This window comes from Hippoglossus stenolepis, chromosome 8, assembly GCF_022539355.2.
Source record: "Hippoglossus stenolepis isolate QCI-W04-F060 chromosome 8, HSTE1.2, whole genome shotgun sequence".
Lineage (NCBI taxonomy): Eukaryota > Metazoa > Chordata > Actinopteri > Pleuronectiformes > Pleuronectidae > Hippoglossus > Hippoglossus stenolepis.
Genome location: NC_061490.1, coordinates 24400835 through 24422989, shown reverse-complemented (window position 1 = coordinate 24422989; position 22155 = coordinate 24400835). Strand labels below are relative to the sequence as shown.

General features: G+C 44.3%; 1 protein-coding gene across 2 annotated transcripts; it reads left to right on the top strand.

Annotated features, from left to right (window-relative positions):
* The first annotated feature begins 49 nt into the window (after nucleotides 1–49).
* On the top strand, nucleotides 50–21650 carry etv1 (ETS variant transcription factor 1). Of its 2 annotated transcripts, XM_035162483.2 has the most exons (13): nucleotides 50–380; nucleotides 637–738; nucleotides 1256–1346; nucleotides 1666–1713; nucleotides 5930–5983; nucleotides 11378–11507; nucleotides 12447–12635; nucleotides 13534–13781; nucleotides 16465–16536; nucleotides 16625–16693; nucleotides 16781–16950; nucleotides 18214–18315; nucleotides 19838–21650. In XM_035162483.2, exons 2-13 carry the CDS (start codon nucleotides 694–696, stop codon nucleotides 20057–20059), a joined length of 1440 nt encoding a protein of 479 aa, XP_035018374.1. In that variant the 5' UTR covers nucleotides 50–380; nucleotides 637–693; the 3' UTR covers nucleotides 20060–21650. The 2 variants fall into 2 exon arrangements, with proteins under 2 accessions (XP_035018374.1, XP_035018375.1); XM_035162484.2 differs by lacking the exons at nucleotides 50–380; nucleotides 637–738; nucleotides 1256–1346; nucleotides 1666–1713 and adding an exon at nucleotides 1926–2461.
* The last annotated feature ends 505 nt before the right edge of the window (nucleotides 21651–22155 follow it).

Genomic DNA, 22155 nt, shown 5'->3' with positions numbered 1-22155 from the left:
GTGCACTTTGCATATGAGTGTGAGTGGAACTTCTGAAAAAACTTGATAAAACAAACTGAAGCTCGGTTGCAAATTCAATATCATTTAACAAAAAGAACCACATTACGCGCACGTTGCCTCCGACCTTCTCCCGCGTCTCGCCGCCCGCAGCCGTGCGCGATCGACTGCCAGCGAAGTGATCCAGTGAAAGACACTGACGACCAATAGGAAGCGGAGCGCGGCTTGTTTCCGAGGGGAGGCCCCGGGAGGCGATGCCAAGCCGCTCGGAGGCGACTCAGTGAGCGGGGGGAGAAGCGCAGGCAGCAGCCGGGACCGTGGAGATCCTGCAGCCGCCTCACGGTGCCTGTGCGTGCGGGGGAAAGCGGCGCGGGGTCGCCCGGGTAAGAGCTCCAGGTTTTCATTCTTCCTCTCAACTCTCAAAAAAATAACACGGACACATTTCCGTGCGCTTTTTTTTTTTTTTTTTGGCTCGACGCGCTCCAGCTTTACGCACGGATTTTGCAGACGGTTCCACGTAACTTTGCAACATTTGCCGGAACTGACTGTCGGTAATTCAGCTCTCGGAGGCTTCCTGATCTGTGTTTGAATGATTTCCACTCATCCACGTCCTCTCTCTCCCCCTCTCTCTTCTTCCAGAGTGTGACGCCTGAGACGCAGCAGATTGATCGTCAGTTGGAGCCACAGTGGAGCAACATGGATGGATTTCATGACCAGCAAGTGCCTCACTGTAACTCCACAGTGAGTCTAAAGAAAGTTCCACCCTGACCACTCTTCATCGTCTCTAACTCTGAATCTAAGACAAGAAGCTCGCTCCTCATCTAAAGTCTATTTTCTCCTGTTACTCTCCATCTCTCTCGTCTTCCTCCTGCTGCTGCCAGGACTCATTCCTCCTCAGGGACCGTTTAAGTTTCATCAGACCATCAGAGATAAGCAGCTAAACAAGGTCCCCACTACTTTACACAGTAGTGCTGGTTGTGCACCATGTTACCACTTGTTAATTAGGCTATGTCTGATGAGTGCAGCACAGGTCCCTGTGCATGTGCCAGACTTTAGAAGTGTGTGTGTGTGTGTGTGTGTGTGTGTGTGTGTGTGTGTGTGCGGCATCAATGAGTGGCTCACTGAGGCTCCTCCAGTCGTTCTCTCATTTAAACGCTGAACGTGCAGCCAAGAAAACACACTCTCTGCTCCAGTGAGGAACAGAAAACAATTGATTCGTGTGTGTGTCTCTCTCTCTCTCTCTCTTTCTTCTTTCCAGCGGCTGCAGGAGAAGACGAGGAGCTGCGAGAGGCCAGCAAATGACAGAAAGAGAAAATTCATTAAGTCCGACCTGGCTCAGGACACTGAAGGTAGGCGCAGGGCAGAGAGGGAGAAGTTAATTTCACGGCTCCTAAACATTTAGCAAAATTCAATTGGTTTGTGTCCACCTGCACTGCTAACTACAGAATCTCAATTACAACACGGCGGCCTGTGATGATTCTCTCAAGCCTCTGTCAGAGGTCAGAGACACAAATTGACTTGTTATTAGCTGCACAGTTGCCCACAATGCTCCAGTGGCACTGATGGCACATCAGCAGCGCCACAGTGGACTCAGTTGTTTCTGATGCTTCTCCTGGGCTTTGACTCCTTCTCCTGACTTGCCCTCTCTCCCCCCCTCTCCTCCTGCAGAGCTCTTCCAGGACCTCAGTCGGCTGCAGGAGACCTGGCTGGCAGAAGGTGAGTGTTTTAAATCTCCCAAGTAAAAAAAGGAACGAGGGGAGATGGGTAGAAACTGAGAGGTTGTGAGGGGTGAAAAAAAAAAGAAAGAAGCTGCCTGGAGTTACATGCCTCGCGTCGCAGTCCAATTAAAAGCCTGTGTGGAAGAGGCACCTTGTGTGTCATGCATACATTAGAGACTGTGAGCGAGGGGTCTTGAGGGAGACAGAGGAGGCTCTACCCAGAGAGTGTCATCACAAATTACCAGGAGAAGGCTCTCCGACGCTCACTGTCTCTTCTGCTTTTGGCAGGAGCTAACGCGCCGCACGCCAGCAGCCGCCACCTCCACCTCCACCAGAGCTCTGCTGTACTCCAGCCTCTCTCTCCCTCCCTCTCTCTTCCTCCCTCTCTCCCTCTCTCTCTCTCTCTCCCTCTGCTTCCTCTCAGCACACCTCTCTATCTTCTCCAGCTGTACCATCACCTTGTCTTCTTCAATTTCATTTCCTTGGCGCCAAAAAAAAAAAAAAAAGAAAAGAGAGAATGGATTTATATCTTTTTTTATCGCAGACTTCCAAAACATCAGCCCTGGTCTGTTAGAGAGAGATTTTTTTTTTTTTTTATATAGTCGTCCTTTTCTTTTAATTTTTTTATTTATAAATCTTTTCCTCTCATGGCAAGACTTGCTCATTGTGGTCCGACTGAGACGTGATGCTTCAGGATTTAAGTACGAGTGTCCTGTTCCCGCCGTGTCTGCAGCACCGAAGTTTTGGTTCGTGGTGAATATTGCTCGTCTGTTGTTGTTTCGTGTGCATGTTTTACTGTTGGCTTGACTTTAGTGTTTGCACCTGACTCAGAATCGTACATGGAAGCTGAAAGTTTATATTTCTGTAGTGTAGGAGTTTCATATTTTAGAGTTTGGAAGATTTGCAGTGAAAATCAGTAAAGAATTGTGGCGTTATTGTGAAAAGACAGACGTGTAGAGCTCATGATAACTTGCAGAAGATGATTTGAATTTAAATCTGACGTCAAACTAAGTTTTAGTATTTTCTCTGCAAATTTGCTTAATCATTTGAGTAAAATTACGTTTCTAAGACACATTAGTACAATAGTAATGCTGCTGTGTTATAAGGTAAAATAAAACTAAATATTTAGCACAAAACGTTTGCGTTAAGTTTTACATTCAAGTAAAAAGTATAGAATTTAAAAATGTTCTTAATTTGAAAGCGTTAAATTGCTGTTTAGTCCCTTTTCTGAAAGTTAAACACAGAAACTACGAGAACGGTCTGAATAAAATACAAATATCAACGTTTTTAAATATGTTTTTACTAAATATATGTTTTATTTATTTAAGTCAATTACAATTTTTTTCAGATTTTTTTTGGGCAATTTTATTTTCATGTTTTAATTAAAGCATCAAGTACAAAAAAGATAATTTATATTTGAACATATCAGAGCTCAGGTTGAAAAACTGCAATTCTTCTTTCTTCTCTCCTGTCATAAATATAATTGAATCAAGTGCAGTACTTTAAAGTAAAAAGAATTGAGTTGTACTACAGTCGAGTAGAATCGTAGCTCTCACTCTTCACACAGGTGGAAACGACTCTCCATCACTTACGGGCTCCATCTATTCTTTAACCCGTTTGAAAATGCTGCGAGTGCAAACCAAAGCTTTTTTTAAAAAAAAAAAAGAAAAGTATGCGATCTGGAAACAGATATTGAAGCAGCGGCGCCGACTCGGAGCAGCAGTCAGACCGTGAGGTGGCGCGGCGCCCACCGCAGGGCGTGTAAAAAGAATAAGACAGGATTTTAATATTTCAGTATCCAAAGTGAGAGGGGAGACGGCGGCGGGCGATAAGAGGTATTACTGTTAAGGATTTACAGTTCTGCCTGTCGTGGATCAATGTGATGATGAACGCTCGCAGATTGTGGATTTAATGAATGACTTCCTGTCCATTAAGATGAAAAGGAATACCTTCCCATTTGTAAGATTTATTAGTTCAGGTAATTGGAACAAGAGGAGGAATTATGAGAGACGGACTGAATTTCCGACTCCAAGGAGGTTGGAGGAGCTCGCCAGCTGACAGGCGTCTGTTGACCCCACCCCCCACCCCACCCGCCCCCCTCCACTCAGGCTCCTACACTCATTTAAGTGTCTTTTTCATTCCCGGGAAAATCGTTTTAATCTCCAAATTCTCCCTTTAAAAAATGCGTCTCTTTTAGTTTAATGGTAAATCGGGTTAAAACCCGTTGTTGCAGGTTTTAGGAAAAACGCCTCCAACAGACTCGGGCCTCGTGTTCACAGCCTTTACAACTCCTCTCTTTTCATCCTCACTCCTCTTTTCTCCCCCTCTCTGGATTTTTTTTTGTTTTGTGAATGGCGGCAGACTTCCAGCTCTGCCGTTTCTCCCCAGGAGTTTGTTGCAGGGATCAGCTGTCTCATTCACAGACTGAGGCCGCTGACGCATCCGTCCTGCTCCTCAGTTTGGACACAGATTTGGCTGCTGAGGTTTTTCACCACTAACGGGGAGGGGGGGGGCGTGATTAGACTCAGAGGGACGAGGGTTTTAGAGGGTTTGAGTATGAAAGACTGTCCTTTATATCTTTTTTACTTTTTCTTTAAAGTCTTATGTCGTTACCCTTTTAAAAAAAAGCCTGCAGCACATCGGGAGTAGAGCAGCAGACGAGTCCCAGATCCTTCAACAGTAAATCAACCAGGCTAAAATCCAAATTGCATTTAAAAGAATTGCCCACAATAGTGTTTGAATAGGTTTAATTAGAGCAGATTCTAGAGAGACTTCCTCGCTGCTCTCTTCACCCGCCTGAGAACATGGAGCAATTGTCTCCTCTTGATCTGTTGATTGTTTACTCTCCTCAATTCACACCTTCTGCCGAGAAACAAAAAAAAAAACATCCCCGATCACATCACGAGCGGCAGAGATGGGAAATCTGTGATTTCTCTTTTTTCTCTGAAGATCTCCAGACATGTGGAGACATGTTGCTGCTCCTGTGATAATGAGGATCCACCTCATTGTGCGTATAAATAGACGTGCTAATGACACATTTAAATCTCCTTTTGCCTTTCGCCGGCGAAGTGTCGAACTTGAGGGACACGAAGGGAAATGTCGCTGAGTGTAAATACGTGCCACACAAATGCGGACGTGCCCTAATTGGAGCCGGAGCGGGGCGGGCTTCATTATTTTAGCATTAGCCCGAGTGCAGGGGCGTTCGAAGCGCAGGTGAAGCGTTGGGAGGTTTGGAACAGACCTGACTCGGTAGGTACAGGTGGATTCAACAGTAGGGAAGAAGCCAATTAGACACTGTTAACAATGGGTGCTTGGCTGCTGGCGAGGAGCGAGAGCCGGGCCGCGGCGCTCGCGTTTGACAAGGCGACCTCAGGAAGTGGAATTAGGAGGAAGTCAGTCACCTAAACCAAAAAAATATCATGTCCCTCGCCGCCCGGCTTTCCTAATTCCTAGTTAATTAGTTAATCATTGAAAACATATTGCTCAAAGCATTTCAAGGTTATTTGATGTGTGTAGCGCTGTTTGCTCATAAGCTGGTTTTTATTCTTAAAGGTCAAATTGTATTAAAATAAGTGTTAAAATCTTCTAACTTGGTAAATTATTTTCACTCTAAAACAACAAGTTAAAAACAAAATTAATTTATACTGATACAAGACAAAAAAAGGCAAAAGAATGGATAAAAACAATATTTAGATTTTATTTAATTTAGTTAAATTTTAGATCAACATGGATAAGAGGTAATTTAGGTGCTTGGATTAAAAGGGAAATTGTATTTATCTTTGGAGGACGACAGTGTGATATGTTTGAAAAGCTCCAGAATTACAACTAAATGGACCCTGTTGTGAGATTTCTATTTTTTATTAAATATTCCTTATATTTTTTCACATAGTTTTTAAATACGACTCAATAGTAGATATTAAAATACAGAAAATTGAGACTGTCAAAGGATTTAACATTTTGTTGCACATTGTAAAATAAAAATAAAAAACGCGGGCACCAAAGAGAAAACAAACGGATCCTCGCCCTGATTTCCTGTGAACTCTATTTCCCTGCAGCAGCGGCAGCAGGCGGCGCTGGGATAGGCCGAGCTCGCGTCCCAGGAGCCTGTTTGTCAGAGGAGGCTATTGGACCGGGGAGAGCTGTGATCAATGCTGCGTTGTCCATCAACATCACAAACAATCACGCTCTTTCTTCTTCTCTGCTTCTGTTTGCAGCTCAAGTTCCCGACAATGACGAGCAGTTCGTTCCAGACTTCCAGACTGAAAACTGTGAGTAAGAGACCACGTTGTTTTCCTCTCTGTTGTGTGTGTGTGTGTGTGTGTGTGTGTGTGCACGCATCACTGCTTGTGTTTATGTGTGTGTATATGTGGATTTTTTTTTTCTTTCACTTATCTCGACTGGTGTGTTTGTGTTCTGGGGGGGGAGTGCACGTGGCGCTGTGTGTTTTTCCGTGCCCTCACCTTTGCTTACACAAGTGCTCTCTGGAGAGCTGCAGCAGTCTTGCAGGTTTGCAGACAGGTGCATGGGCAGGGGGTTATCTCTCTCGTTCTGTTTGTCTCTCCCTCCCTTCTGTCACCCGTGCACCTCTTCACACCACGGAGAGATTATCGCACTGTGACTTATTTGCATAGAGAAACATCAAAATATTGTGGTTGATGTTTTTCAGGGGGGTTGAAGTGATATTTTTAACTCCAGGTTGGAGAAACTGCTGTCAATCGATGGCTGTTTTGAATTTTTTTAAATAAAATCTTTTAAAAAAAAATGCTCCTGCACGACCTCTCCTCAAAGTGCTGTTTGTGCAAAACCCTCCAGTGTGGTTAGATTTTCTAAATCAGGCAGCGTAATATTAGCTATTACCACATTTATCCTTTTCAGCTGCAGGTTTGTTGGCCTTCACGTGCACGGCCCAACCTTCACTGGGGATTTTACAGCAGGAAAAAAAGCCTTTTCACATGTTCTCTATTTTCTTCCAACTAAAAGAACAAATTCACTCCTCGAGCTTTGACAAAATGTCTCTTGCAGTGATGAGGCAGTTAGCTGCACTTCACCTGGTCGCGCACGGTGGCTGCACACAGTGACTGGTGACTTGGCACCGTCCACTTCTGGAGGAAGTGGTGCCAAGATGGGGACAGAAATGGATTGAGTGGAGCTCAGTGGGACCCGGAGCAAGCACATGTCTTTCTGATGAGCCAAAACGCCCATGAAACTGTGAGAAAAGACACAGATCTGTGTGTCCCCAGGCTGCGTCTTCCCTCTGCCCCCGTCCTTTAACCTGGAAACAGGAGTTGAGGAAGGATTCTTCTCTAGAACAAAACGACAAGGTCACCTTAGTGTCAGTGTGGACTGTAAACTTTTAAAGGTCACAGACAGTAATTGGGTAAGCGGGGATGGATCTGGCACCGAAGTAGATCACACACCCTTTAAACCACGTGTGAGCCAGATTACAGATCCTGAATCAGGTTGTCCAAATTAAACTAGATCCTATTTGCACCAGCTCATTGTTTCCTTTCATTTGTCTGTGTTTCGCTTTGTTCAGCCCACGATCCAAACAATGAACCCAGCGGCTGCGTGACAGATCAGGTGGTGAATTAGCCATTATCCTAAAAAAATCCAAGATGGAGGAGCGATGCGTTTGTACAGTAGAGAACCAGAGGTCACAGAGACTTTCCCAGTTGTCCTTCAGAGGTATAGCCAGGGTGGGTGGCCGCGGTGGCAGGAGACCGCTGACCATCTGAATTGTCCTGTTGGCAAACCTGCAGCAGACTGGAGAGGCACCGACAGATGGCGGGAGGGTGAGGGCACCGTGGTTGGGCGCTCGAGCAGGCGTCCCAGCCGGCAGCTCTCCCATATGGGTTTCACCGAGCCGAGAGATGGAGGGGCGGACGGCGAGGTGGAGAGACGGACAGAGACGGACAGAGAGAAGGATAGAGACAGAAGTTGTGTAGAGAAGACAGTGAGAGGAGACAGACAGAGAGGTGCCGATGCTACATCTACCGATTGTCAAGCTGGAAACATCCCACGTTTTCCCTGATGTCAGCGAATTAAAGACAAACAGCGATGAACCGATCCAACAAAAACAGTTCGCTGTACGTCAGTCCTCCCACCTCCCCCCCCCCGTCCTGCTGCCGCAAATACTCACTACTGCACTTAGTGTGTATTTTTGCAGAGACTGAAATAGTGCACGTTAACTGGTGTTTGTTAAAAACAGACAACTGCAGCGTTGTAGTTTATTTTGAGTCGATCCCAAATAAACAGGTAAAGATATTCCCCGACAAATGTGTCATTTACTCCTCAGGCTGTTTTGGCAACTGCACAGCGGCCTTATAAAAACTAAAATTACTGTTTATACTTGTGATTCTCTCTCCGTCTTTGAATTATGATGCCAAGAGATTGTTGTTGGATTGTGTTGTTGGATTGTACTGACATTATAAATGATGGAAAATATCTTTTATAGTAGCATAGTTAGCACTAGGCTAAAAGTAGCCTAATTTATCCTTTAGCATCGTTAGTGGAGCTATCCAGTTAGCTGTCTGGTTAGCATTAGCTAAAAAGTAGCGCAATTTCTTCATTAGCATTGTGAGTGTAGGTATCAATTGTGCTAGTTAAAAATACTGGACAATTTCTTTCATAGTAGAACAGTTGGCATCAGCTAAAAGCTAATTAGCATTAATTAAAAGAAGCATTCTGTTGTATTTTTAGGAAAAGATTATATTCAAATACACTTAACTATTAAAATATATGTGTTTTAAACTCACATACCAAGAAAACAAGATTAGCGTTAAAATGTTAGCTCCAATTCTCTGCTTGAATTTTACATCGGTAGTTGCAAATTTGCTTAAATGAAATGAGCAGCTCACGTAAAGCGACAGTATTTCACAGCATTTTGTGTCAAAGTGGAAACTGGATAGAAGAGAGAAACAGAAAAATTAAAGGAATCTCGATGGTTACTGTCGATCCGTCTTTTCCCGTCGGTGTTACTTCACATTTTCACGGAGTTAACGCCTCTCGAGAAGCTGCGTCTTCCCTCCACGTCGCAGCGTGTGAGCGTGGCCTCGAAGCAAAAGTGTCCTCGGGCTGAAGGAGAATTTTTCTTTGTCTCCAACTCCAACACAGATGCTTACCATTAGCATAACTTAGCGGGGAACGCAAGGAGTAGAGGAGGTGTAAAATGAGGCCACACGTTACCGGCAGATCCGAGCCTCCATCATTTAGCAGCGGTGGCGAGCACCTACAGTAGGTGAAAATGGAACGGAGGGGTTTTTTTCCGCTGTTGCCAAAAGACCTGTATTTTCTCCTGAATGGGCTGGAGAAGTATCTGCCAAACGTCGGCTCGGGCTTCTGCCAAAACACACAATTTGTGGCTGAGTTTACACGACGTCCGGCGCCAACGGTTCTTTGATAGAAAAAAAATGTCAGATAAGGAAAATGTGAAATAATAATCTAGAGCACAAATTATTTCCTTACACGTATAACAGAGCTTGGGGGGAAAAAAACACGTTGTTTATTCCATTTGCGGCCGAGATTTCCGTCGAGTCTGAACAAACAAAGACCAAAGAAAATTACAGATTATTTGAGTTAATGGCACAGGGGGGGAGAAAAGAAAAAAAAAACAACCACATTTTGCATTCGAAATAGAGCCAGTAATTGTTCTAACTGCTTCTTTTTTTAAACACCCCACCATCGGAGTTAATCAATATGTAGATAATGAGAGCAATCAAGCAGTGATGGGCCTGACATTCTGGACTAAAAAGGAAGTCTCTTGTTTTAGTCGGAGGCGATGCCCCTCGCTATTGATTTGTGTACCTTGGCCCCCCACCGACGAAATCTATCGTGACATTTCCATTTCTAATTTAAGGCCCTGAGCTGCAGCGCATGTGAAGCTATTGTTCATAGCTGCTGTGACGCTGAGAGTTACACACAAGATGTCAAACAGATAAAAAGCCCAGTATCTGTTGATCCAGGGGTAAACGTGGCATTGAGCTGTGACGCAGACGTCCAGGGAGTCGGCTGAACTATAAAAAGAAAAACATATTCCTGTATGTTTATTGTCGCGGGTAATTAAAGTGACAGTTATTGTGACGTGAACAAGGGAAAACGCAAGTATTGCTTTGACTCCGCGAGACTTTTCCATGTCAGCGTCGTCAAAAGGTCTCCCCTCAGGAAGTGTCTCTTTGACCTCCGATCGATGACCCAGAAAGGTCAGGCCCCCAGCGAGGGCTGCGAACAACCCCTGAGCTTTGTCCTGCCGGGGCCGTGTGGCCCGTCCCCCGGGGGCTCGGCTGTGCATCAGATGGGGTGTTGGCAGATCGACCCCTGCTTGTACGACAGCTGTCAGTCAGCCGTGAGAAAAACTCCCCAAAACATCCTCCTCTCTCTCCCCCAGCCCCTCTCAGCCCCCCCTCAGCCCCGGAGAGCTTCCTGCCTGTGGCTGGGCTTAAAATAAAAATACTCCCTAACCACAGATTTGGTGTTTTGGCTCATCAGATGTCTAAATGTTTGCTGGACCAGGAGTTGATGGATTTCCATTCGTGATTTCAGTTTTTTAAACTCCCTCAGCCTGAAACATCAGTTTCAAATCCTCCCCCCCCCCGACCGCGACTGGCCCTCTCTGGTGTTCGGCAGAGCGCTGCGGGATTGGCCCCCGCCGCTGGTTTGTGTGCGGTGAGACGGCGATTGGCAAGGCAACCCCCGAGCCCGACTTCATTCTGACTGACTGGGTTTTTTTTTTTCGTCAGAAGCGCAGCCAATTGGATTAGCGTTGATCATGACTCGGGATGATGGGATGTTAATCAGGACTGATCAGGCACTTAACAGCCGCTCAGATGCATCGGGGCTCGTCGGCGGCCATAGGTAGAGAGCACAGCCCCCCCCTCCCACCTCTCCCTCCAGATCAATGGGCCCGGTTGTTGTCGTCTGGAAGGTATTGACAGCCAGCTGAAAGCAGATAAAGCTTTCATAGGAGCTCGCCGCACACCCAGGTTCATGTTTGTCATATTTCACTAAGCGAGTCCCCGTCAGGAGAAAGGACGAACAAATGAGATTTGAAGTGAGCTGTTTGTGTAACTGATGATCTGAGATGTCAAATCCTGTCGGAGGACGGATGCTCGGAAGAAAGACTTTTAACTTAAACATGTTCATCCTGATCTATGATGGACTCGCTTGTATCTGTGCTGTAATATGGTTGTTTTTAAATCCAGCCTCACATCATTCAATGTAGCTACGTCTAAAATCTGCTGTATGTTTTTTTAACAGAATTGATTCATGTCATCACTTTTTTTTCCAAAGGCAGCAACAATAATTTTAAAACGGTTGAAAATGCCTCTCTATAAATAAAATTGTAAGAAAAATCATCTTTATCTATTATTTCTGAAAACGTTCACGCTTGAAAACCTCAGCCATGAAAATTAAATTGCAGAAATGTGTCTAAACAGGGACAGAAATTTATATAAATTGCTGCTAACCCTAAATTAATCTGAATTTAACCTGTTTTCCTGCATAAATTCTATTTCAATTCCTTAATTCACTTCTCTAAAAAATATCCTCTCGCGAAAAATGCAGAACCCTGACGTTCGCATCTGTTCTCAAAAGCCACATTTATACCATGTTCATTTGATTTATTGTCATGCAGTGTTCTGGAACAGTCTTCTCTTCTCCTGTTGCAGTGGCGTTCCACGGACTGCAGCTGAAGATCAAGAGAGAGCTGCACAGCCCGTGTTCGGAGCTGAGCTCCAACTGTTCTCAAGAGCGGCCCTTCAAACTCCAGTATGGAGAGAAGTGCCCGTACAGCGTCAGGTGAGCGTCTCTCAGAAACACCTCCGAGTGACACCTCGTTCACAGAGACAAGATCTGTGGTTCCCCGTTCATTCATTCATTTATAAACTAGTTACAGATGTAGAAAACAGTTGAGAAGTCATCTCCTCATCTGGAGAACATATCCACACTTTTATACTTTACACTTTTTCTGCATCTTCAACGATGAACCTGTTTTCTATTCATTTTCAGTCGTAAATCATTTTTGTCAAATTGTTATTTTTACTGTTTTTATCCATTCGTTTACAAACCTGATGAACATTTAAAATTAGATGGACATGGACGTGTCTCATTTTGAAATCCGACGCACATTGTGATAAGTACAGTCGTGCTGGGCGAGTTCTCTTGTGTTGCCTGGTTACACTCTGATTTGATTTGTAACACATCGCATTCATTCCACATGCGTGTTAGCGTAATGGCCTCGTGTGCAGGGAGTCGTCGTGTGTTTTATTTTTGGTGGTGAATCACATGTGAGGTTCATTTGCTCACCTGCTGATCAGAGGCTCAGAGCAACAGACAAACAGACAAACAGACATTTGGCTTCACGTGGAAAATCTCCGCACTGTAAAGATTGTTGTTGTGTTAATTAAAATGAGGAAACAAAAGCTCATATTTGATTTTGGAAGTTTTGGTATTGAAAGATGAATGTGTGGCAAAAAGGAAAAGTTTATAATAGTGCAAAAACAACTATTCCCTTAAATATCACCTTGTAAATCAGTTTTAATTTGCCTTCTTTCCACTATAACTATCAAATAAAGGCCACAGGACAAAATATACTTAAATATATAAGAACCAAGTATATTTTAATCTATTTATATATATATTTTTTCCATCTGTACTATCTTCCAAATCTGGGCAGCATCAGTAAAGTATGTTCTAGTTTTACCAGAAGCTTCACTGACTCTTGTGTCTTTACCCCAGTGCCTATGAGCAGAAGCAGCCTGCAGGAATGAAGCCCTCCAGCCCAGTGACGCCCCCCTGTAGCACCCCTGTGTCCCCCCTCCACCATGCCTCACCCACGGCCGCCCCGACGCCCAAACCAGACAGGACCTACGCTCACATCCCGTCCTCCCAGCCGCTCGCTGACAACACCTACTCCATGGACCACAGGTGGGTCTGAGGCCTTTAGCTGCCGGTTCGACTCCGACGGCAGCAGATGCACATGATGTCGTTTAATGTCCGAAGTGACGTAATCCAGAATATCAACATTCTCTGCTTGTGACCCATTTAAATACAGAAATGTTGTATAATCTGTAACTTCACTGAGAATTACTCTGAATAACTGAAGCTATGATTAAAACCAGTCGGCGTAAAAATGTATTTATGTTGAGGAGGATTCTTGAGCTGTGAGAACTTTGCACGTCACCAAATTATCGCGGCTCAAAGACACGATTCACGATACGTTAAGTGTCAGTAAGTGTGAAACACTCAAATATAGTAAATAAGTCAAAAATACAATATATACATAGGACGCTATAAAAGGTAGTCATATATACAATATTAACAAAATATTTACAATGTACAGAACATTACAAATATATAATTCCACGTATTGGAAAATTATAAGTTTGGGTTTTAGTCAGTTTAGAAGCTTTTGGAGCTTTCTACTAGTTTAATTGATGATTAGATTGTCATTAAAATGTAATTTCCAGCTTAATTAGTGTTTTTATTTGTTTTACGTGATAGCTCAGTGTTTTTCTTGAGACGTTTGAAGATGTTTCTGATGTTTCATAGACTAAAGGTTTATCAACAAAATCAGTTCATGTCAAATTCAATTTCTATTTGCAAACAACTTGGCTTTCAGTCGCCTCTCGTTGACTTCTTTAATAAAAAAGTGAGTAACTGGGCCTTTAAGCTGATGTTGTTTTGCTCCGTCTTTAAGAAAAAACTTGTGATCAAAGATTCTCTCTTTAACTGCTCGTTTGAAATTCATTTTCAAAAACAAGATCAAAACCAAACACTGTTAAGTTTCCGTCTTTGTCTCCTCTGGTGCGTCCGTCCTCCTCAGATTCCGACGTCAGCTCTCCGAGCCGTGCCACTCGTTCCCCTCCCCGCCCACGATGGCTCGGGACAGCCGGCCCATCTACCACAGGCAGATGTCGGAGCCCAACATCCCCTTCCCTCCTCAGGGCTTCAAGCAGGAGTACCCCGACCCGCTGTTCGAGCACCCGGCCATGATGGGGGCGCCGCTGCCCCACACGTACCCCACCACCATGATGATCAAGCAGGAGCCCCGGGACTTCACCTATGACTCAGGTGAGAGGTTTGCGTGTGCGTGTGCGTGTGCGTGTGCGTGTGCGTGTGCGTGTGTGTGTGTGTGTGTGTGTGTATGTGAGGTACAAGAAGTGAACGCAGTGTTTTTCTTCTGCCGGAGCGTTATCATCTCAGGAATGGGAGAAGACAAGGGAGGAGGGGGTCGGCGTTTATTGAGTTTGCCCATTATTAGGGCAGGGGATCTGGTTTTTGCAGGGTGTCTGCACCGGTCGCCATTTCCTGTGGCGCTGTAATAGAAAAGAGGAGGGGTGGGGGGCTGTGCCTGTTTACAGTCCAACATCCACCCTCCCACACTTGTTCGCTCCCTTTAGTCAGAGTCGAGGGACCTAATCCTCAGCCTGCGGCCTCTGAGGAGCCCGAGGCTACACCAGGACATGAATGAACATACGCTGGACGGCTGGGTTCATTCACCAGGCGCTCAGCGACGACCCGGGAGAGAGCGTGTGACCAGTCAGGAAGAAAAGTAACCTCTTCCCGCGCTGATGAGCTCTGGGGCCGAGCTGTGGCTCCGCTCTCTCTCTGTCACGTCGTGAAGGAGCCTGGAAACTGGAGATCAGTTTCCAGTGGCAGGTTTACTTTGCCAGTCGTGTGTTTGCCGAGTTTCACAAAGACGCTCGGCTTCTAAATGCTAATTAACACCACTGGGTAATTTCAGAAAAAAACAGCCTCGGTGATAAAACACTTCCTCCTTTTGACAAACAGGTTTTAACTTGGATATGTGACAGATTGAGAAAAGATCAGGAACAAACTGCAACTGAATTACTTTATTATTTTATCTAAAAAGCAGAGACAAGGTTTAGTTTGATGCCATTTTCCAGACATTTAAGAAGCAGTGAATAATTGGTGTGTTTGCTTGATAAATGGCTTAAACAATTAATTAATAATTAGTGATCAAAGTTGTTATCGAATGGGCTCAGATTAATTTCAACACTCTCTCTTTGTGTCTGATAACGAGAGAAACAAAGGAACAACGGTGAATTATTAGTTTATCGACACTGAAAAATCTGGGTTTCTTTTGGTTCTTTAACAAAATCAGAATTTTACGCCTGAACAAATCTTGAATACCTTAGAATATTAAGTTAAATACTTGGTTAAACAGACGTTTTGGCAGTTTGTATAGTTTGTAATTTCTTCACGTGTTGTAGTTAAATTACATAGATATTAACACGCTGTGATAAAACTACAAACAAGACCAAAGTGGAACTGAAAACTAACATGGAAAAAACTATGTCGTTTGAGGGATAACGTGGAGTTATAGATTTTAAATTTAAATCAAAATGGTCTTAAAAAGTCTTAACTTGCTTTTATTATTTTTATTATCAATAAAGTGAGTGTAGGTAAAGAGAGGAGAAAGAATATCTCCGTCCTGTCCTGTGGATCCAGGACGCAGCATCCGAGTGGATTTATTATCCGTCACAGTGGAGCATGTTGACCGGGCCTGTTGGGAAGGATGGGAGGGGAGCTGGTAATTTCATTAGCAGCAATTTCCTCTACAAGCCCATTACTTTGATGAAGTTCAGAGAAATGTTTATGGGCCTAAATGAAGGGCCTCGGTCTGTTTATTGAACATTCACTTTGTAACCTGTTCGGCCCTTTTTTTTTTTTTTTTGTTGCTCACAAGCGATGACAGTGATGTCTGTACGTGGGAGGTTCTGACAAATACAGTAAATGGACAATTCAATCTGGACAGTGTCGTTAAACCAGCCAGTGACACAGGCATCAACGCTATATAGTTGTTTCTGTAGAGGATTATTGAGAATTCTGTTATTAGACATGAAAAGTGAAGTGATTTGATTTTAAAATGTTTAATTACATCCGTGAAATATTATGTTTTGTGGTTTAAAATGCAAATATCCAGTTTAAAGTTAGATTCTTGTCAGATCCATCGCAGTGATAAAGAAAATAAAGAATAGAAATGTGGGAAAAGGTTTGTAAACTATCAATATTCAAAATGCAGCAACAATAATTTGATAAACTAAAGGAAAAACCATCTTTCTCTTATTTATTAAGATGTTCAGACCCTCGGCTGATCGTCAGGACTGTGTGGGTGTGTCTTAATCTGATTTGATTGGCGGTCGCCTGGCAACTCGAACAAATACCCTTCTGCTGTTATTATATTTTCATTTAAAAAAAGTCCCGCCCCATCTCGAACCAGTGAACAGACCCAATCATCCGGGAGCAGCTTGATTGAGGAAACACATTTTCAGGGCCTTGAAAATGAAAAACGACGCTTTCATCTGCGTTTAGCGAACGTGCTGCGTCGGCACAATATCCACCGAGAAAGTCAAAAGAAACCAACACCTGCAGGTCGCTGTGGTTTTTATCTTTAATAAAAAAAAGTAAAAGCACATTATTGAGCCGTCGCGATATGAAAAGAATCTTATATCTTTTGTCAGGTTGTGTTTTCACGCCAGCGCCGGTGTTTTGTTCGGTAGTAAATCTTCCCTGTGAGTGGAGACGCTCCCAGGATCTATTAATGGTTTGATATAGTGAGTTCGCCGGTGGCTGGGAGCCATTGCCGTGCTGGCGCTGGAGGGCATCTTCTTTAATCAGAGCCAGTGGTGCATTGAGCGAACAGGCTTTGACTGCTCTCAGATAACTGAGATAGTGTTCTTAATGCTGCCTTCGGGCCCTTTAACACCCACTCTCCCGCTCTGGCTTTCAGCTGAAGTGCCGAGCTGCCATTCTGTCTACTTACGGCAAGACGGCTATCTGGCTCACACCACCAGGACTGAAGGTACAGACGATGACACGAGCGAACGTTGTGACGCTGCCACGTACGTGTGGATCGTACGTCACACTTTACCCTTTATCTTGTCTTCCAGGGTGTATGTTTGAAAAGGTGGCGAGGCATTTCTACGATGACACCTGCGTCGTGCCAGAAAAGGCCGAAGGTGAGTTTTTTATACCAACGTCAAATACTTGTAAACACTGCAATGAAACGTACTCAGAGCAATAATGATCCGCACTGTGTCCTGAAGGTGACATCAAGCAGGAGGCAGGCCTGTACCGCGAGGGCCCGTCGTACCAGCGCAGAGGCTCGCTGCAGCTCTGGCAGTTCCTGGTCGCTCTGCTCGACGACCCGTCCAACTCGCACTACATCGCCTGGACCGGCCGCGGCATGGAGTTCAAGCTCATCGAGCCGGAGGAGGTGAAGTTTGTTCCCAAATCCTGATTCTTCACACGGTTCTTGCACTTGCTTGTGTTACAATCAAGAGAAAAGCGTGAAATAATTCAAAGACGAATGTGAGAGCTTTGCTGCAGCAGCTGGAATGTGCGAGTTAAAATCCTCGTAAATGTGAAAATCTTCAGGGTTTTGAGCTGTTGAGCTGATTGTAAAATGTAAAATAATCAACGTGTTGGAAAGATGATGGAAACAATCTTCCAGTTCCAGCTCTGGTTGAAGTGTGGATTTACAGTACGTTGCAGTAAAAGCTAGTATAATAAATTAGCATTTGAAGAGGATTGAATAACGTGCTCGGCTCTCTGTGGTCAAACCAGGCCCGGATTCGCCATAACAGTTTATTTTTATTCATCTTTTATCTTTATTGATCAAACCAACCACATACACCCGACCCCCCCCCCTTGCTGAATATCTCACAAGACATATTCCTAAAAATAATATCCCGTGTCGACGGTTGGGCCTTTTGAAATGGAAACAGAGGCCGGGTCTGTGTGCGCCCCCATCGCACACAGTGGGGCTCAGTCCCTGTTGCTCGCTGTTCGGAGGATGCGGGGTCGCAGGCAGGCGGGGGTTGGGGCTGTAGAGTGGCGGAGATGGAGGGGTAACCTTGCAGCCGTCCACGCAGACCCAACGGTGTCTGGAGGCAGGGGCCAGCTGCAGCGAACAGGGGGGCCCATTCATGCCATCAGGTGACCAAACCCCGGGTGTTGGGACTTCTGCCTTTTCACCAGGTGGAGCACATCAAAAACATCAGAACAAGAGATTCAGGGGAAAGAAAATGGGAGCTGGAGGAAAAGCAGAGAGGAGAAGCTGAAGCTGAAGCTGAAGCTGAAGCGAGAGAGCGAGCGAGAGAGCGAGCGAGCGAGAGAGCGAGCGAGCGAGAGAGCGAGAGCGCCGTGGGGCTGTGGGTTTGGGCTGCGAGGCCGGGTGGTGGGTGGTCTGGTAGACAGGTGCTGTAACATCTGCTGCCTCCTCCGCTGGGTGTGTGACAAGCTCCTAATGAACACATCCCTGCTCAGGTCTGCTCCGGCCGGACGCTCTGTAATTACGCTTATTAGGAGAATGTGGATAAATAAGTTTGTTCAACGTTTCAGCTGCAGCGACGCTCCCTGTCAGGAAGTCGGGTCGAGCGTCTGTGTTGCAGGGATCTCGTCTGGTGTCCTGCTCTCCTGATTGTGTTTACTGACATTGTGCTGTGTGTGTGTGTGCGTGTGTGTGTTTGTTACGAAGGTGGCACGTCGGTGGGGGATACAGAAGAATCGACCGGCGATGAATTACGACAAGCTCAGCCGATCGTTGCGCTACTACTACGAGAAGGGGATCATGCAAAAGGTAACAGGACAGAGACTTTACAACAATAAACACACTGAATATTCATGATTGGATTCATAAGATTAATGAAATATCACAAAAAACGTATACAATAATACTTTAACACATTTCAAGGATGAAAAAGAAGCGGGGAGAAGATAAATCTTTCATTAACCTGCCTCCTTTCATATAAATAACATGAGTACAGATGGCCGTCCCCCCATTCTTTAACTTCCTTTCTTTTTCACATAACAACAAATCAATTGTCCATTGCCTGATTGACAGCAGCTGTGTTAAGCTCCTCCTCCTCCTCTGTAGCTTAAAGAAGGAGGTGGAGCTTTTTAAAGATGGTGGAGCTGCTGAACAACAAAGGACTCAACGTTAATCCTGTGAAGTTAAATAAAAGTTTTTACATTTTCACCAAATTGTCCACAGAATAATTCCTGGATCTTCCTAAAAAAAAAAGTGAGATCTTTAGGGAGCTGATCTTTATGAGTGTGTGTAATTTGGTGCAGCTGTTGGGCCTTGATGGAGATATGAGCTCTTCTGAGTGACGTGCTTAGATGTAAGGTAGAGCGGGTCGTCCACTAACCAGACAGTTGGTAGTTTGATCCCTGACTCCTCCAGTCCGGATGCCAAAGTGTCCAAGATACTGAACCCCAAATAGTTTGAGCTGTGTGTGATAGAATAAGTGCAGCAGATAGTAAGTTGGAGACACATCCACATACTTAACAGTGGGAAATATCGTTGCTCCTCCACTGAGCATCAAACCAAATGAATGAAGTTTCCTCGTGTGTCATCACCATCCACACGTATGTTTTTTTTTCATCCAGCTGTGAACCTGCTGCAGCTCCTCCAGGTCTTTTGTGTTCAATCAGTCAAACTTAATTTGTGCATCTTTAGACAATGTCTGCATCTGGTAAATGTTTTATGAAAACTTGAAACATGTTGCACAACTCTTCTTCTCTGTTTACCACATTTTTTTATCTGGTTCGCCTTCATCATGAGTCAGGATATATTGTAATTATAATTGATTTAAGGTGGTTTTTATAGATTGACACTGAAATGAGTTGGATATTAAGTTTGAAGACAGAATTAAAAAAATGATATTAGACCCTTTTCACCCACTGACGGATAAAGATGAGAGATTTTCAGGAGAATATTCAAAACAAATTTGGGCGTAATGGTTTTATATTTATGGTAATTGTTTATGTACATTTTTGTCTTCGTTTTTTGAATTACATTTCTTTAAAAAAGGATGATGATAGTTTTATACACTTGGTATATTTAACCCATTGATGGTTAAGAGGAAAAGTTTTCTTGAGAATATTCTCAAAAATACGCCTGCATGTTTCACAATTATCGTATTTTTGATGTATTTTCTCAATAAAATTGGATGAAAAGATGATGATGATAATGTTTCTATATATGTGGTATCTACGGTGATTCATTAAGTCGCAGAAGTTACAACTTACTGAAACCCAAAAGTTCAACTCCCAAATTCATCCTCTCAACTATCTCCGCCTCTTCCTCCCTTGTCCAGGTGGCCGGCGAGAGATACGTCTACAAGTTCGTGTGCGACCCCGAGGCCTTGTTCTCGATGGCGTTCCCCGACAATCAGCGGCCGGTGCTGAAGACGGACATGGAGCGGCAGATCAACGAGGAGGACACGGTGCCGCTGTCGCACTTTGACGAGAACATGGCCTACGTGCAGGAGGCGCCCTACTGCCAACCGCACCCCTACAGCGAGGGCTACGTTTATTAACGGCAACCCCCCCCCTCCTCCGCCTCCTCCACCTCCTCCTCCTCCTCCTCCTCCTCCTCACACACTCACACACTCATGCCCTCAAACACACACCTCCATTCTCCATCTCTTCTTCCATCCTCCGTCACTCCAGAGACTGTTGTGTCCTCTAATTCACAGTCGCTCCAGGAATAAGACTGAACACACACATGCAGCGGAGCTTTCTCTCTCTCTCTCTCTCTCTCTCTCTCTCTCTCTCTCTCTCTCTCTCTCTCCTCCCTCCTCTCTCTCTCTCACATAAACACACACGTCCTCTGGTTCTTTTTGCTCTTGTCTTTCTGACGTCCACAGCAGGATGGAGAGTGCACTTTACGGACAGGAGGAGCGACGCGGCGTTAACCTGCTAGCTATGAGCTATGTGGTGGTTTATGTTTGTACATTAACGTGGGAATCGTTCTGTTTGTTTCTTCTGTTTTTTTTATTATTCTGATATTTGTTTGTCGGAGCATGTGGCTGCGTGTTGAGACGGGACCCAACGACGACAGACGAAGCGACCTCGTCCGCACACGAGCAGCGAACGGGCGGACGAGCGCTTTCGTTCGACCTTTTCCTCGTCATCCTGGCGACGTATTGTTCAACGATACTTTCGTGGTGAAGGGACACAATTTCAGACTTGACAGAGAAATGAAAGAGACGTTCAGCTACCGTCAGTGGGAACTGCGAGCGACGCCGCCATTTTGAACAGCGACCTCTGCCCCCCCTTGGTCCAATCAAACTGTAGATCTCACGTAGGTGTTTCTGCTGTGACGACACGAACTCCCCCGGAGACGAGACGAGGCGGCGCACACGGACGCGCGGGAACTGTTCTGAGCTGCGTGGATGAAACTTTTCTGCATCGCAGCCTGTGTTTAGGATAATCAATAAAGCCGCAGGCCGCTGTAAGATAACTCATTAACTGTAAACTGCAGTTTCCTTTGTTTCTCAAAGAGCCACTCATTTGTCATTCAGCTGTTTTTGGAAATGAATAACTGGGGGAAGCGTATGTACAGTACAAAGCAACACACTCGTGAGGGTTGAGAAGGTTTGCAGCCGATAAAAGGCTGAAAAATCAAACCCGAAATCCAACATGTCCCTGATTTCTGTTTTCTTTTTGGATCCAGGTGAACATGAGGTGTAAACTTTGCTTTAAAATGTTGCATCGCCATTGATAAGGTTGTTTTTTTGGGGGGTTTAAAAAAAAAAAATGTATAAGAAATATCTAGAGTTTTATAATGTGATGACAAACATTCATGTTATAACAAAAATAGTGTTCCATTGTATAATCAGGTAAATCCACATTTTGTTGCTGCTTCAAATTGTTTGTGTATTTTCTAGTCTCAAGATATTAAAAAAAAAAAGAAAAGAAAAAGAAGTGCGGCAGATATCGGCTTGCTATTCTTTCATTTCCAATTTTTTCTTATTTTTAATTTTGCTTTTTTTAATTTGTTTTATTTGAACATTTAAAAAAATTAAAAAATGTCTGGTCTGTATGAGTTTTGTTCTCGAGGGCCACATGTCTGGGGCGGGATTGGCAATAGCAGAAATTCTGTAATAAAATATCCCTGAAAAACAACGATTGTTTTCGATGTTTTTACGTAACGAGTCATTGCATCAAGGTTCTTATTGTCGTGTTTCCTCTTGTGGAGGTTTTATCTATTGAAAAATGCAATTTAGCGCTGATTTCCACATTCAAACGCACCATTCATCACTTGTCTCTCCACAGATAAGATGAGCTCTGGGTCATAAATGTACAATATGAACGTGAACTCCGAAGCGAATGTGTGTGTGTGTGTGTGTGTCAGTGTGTGTGACGACTAATAGATTAAAGGCTCTTGTCAATTTCCAGGTTCGAGAGAAAACTCCCAACCACAAAGCATTTAACCAAAGTGACACCTGAGGAAAAATCAATGGCTAATTTAAGACACCCCCTTGTTCGTGGAGGTGAATTGTCTCTGTCCTTTTGTTTCTGCTTCTCTCACAAGACTGGCAGTAATGAAAAAAAAAAAACACCAACACGGTAACACTCCCTTAAAGTTATTATTTCCTTCTGCAAAGTGTCACTATCGCTAAAAATCAAT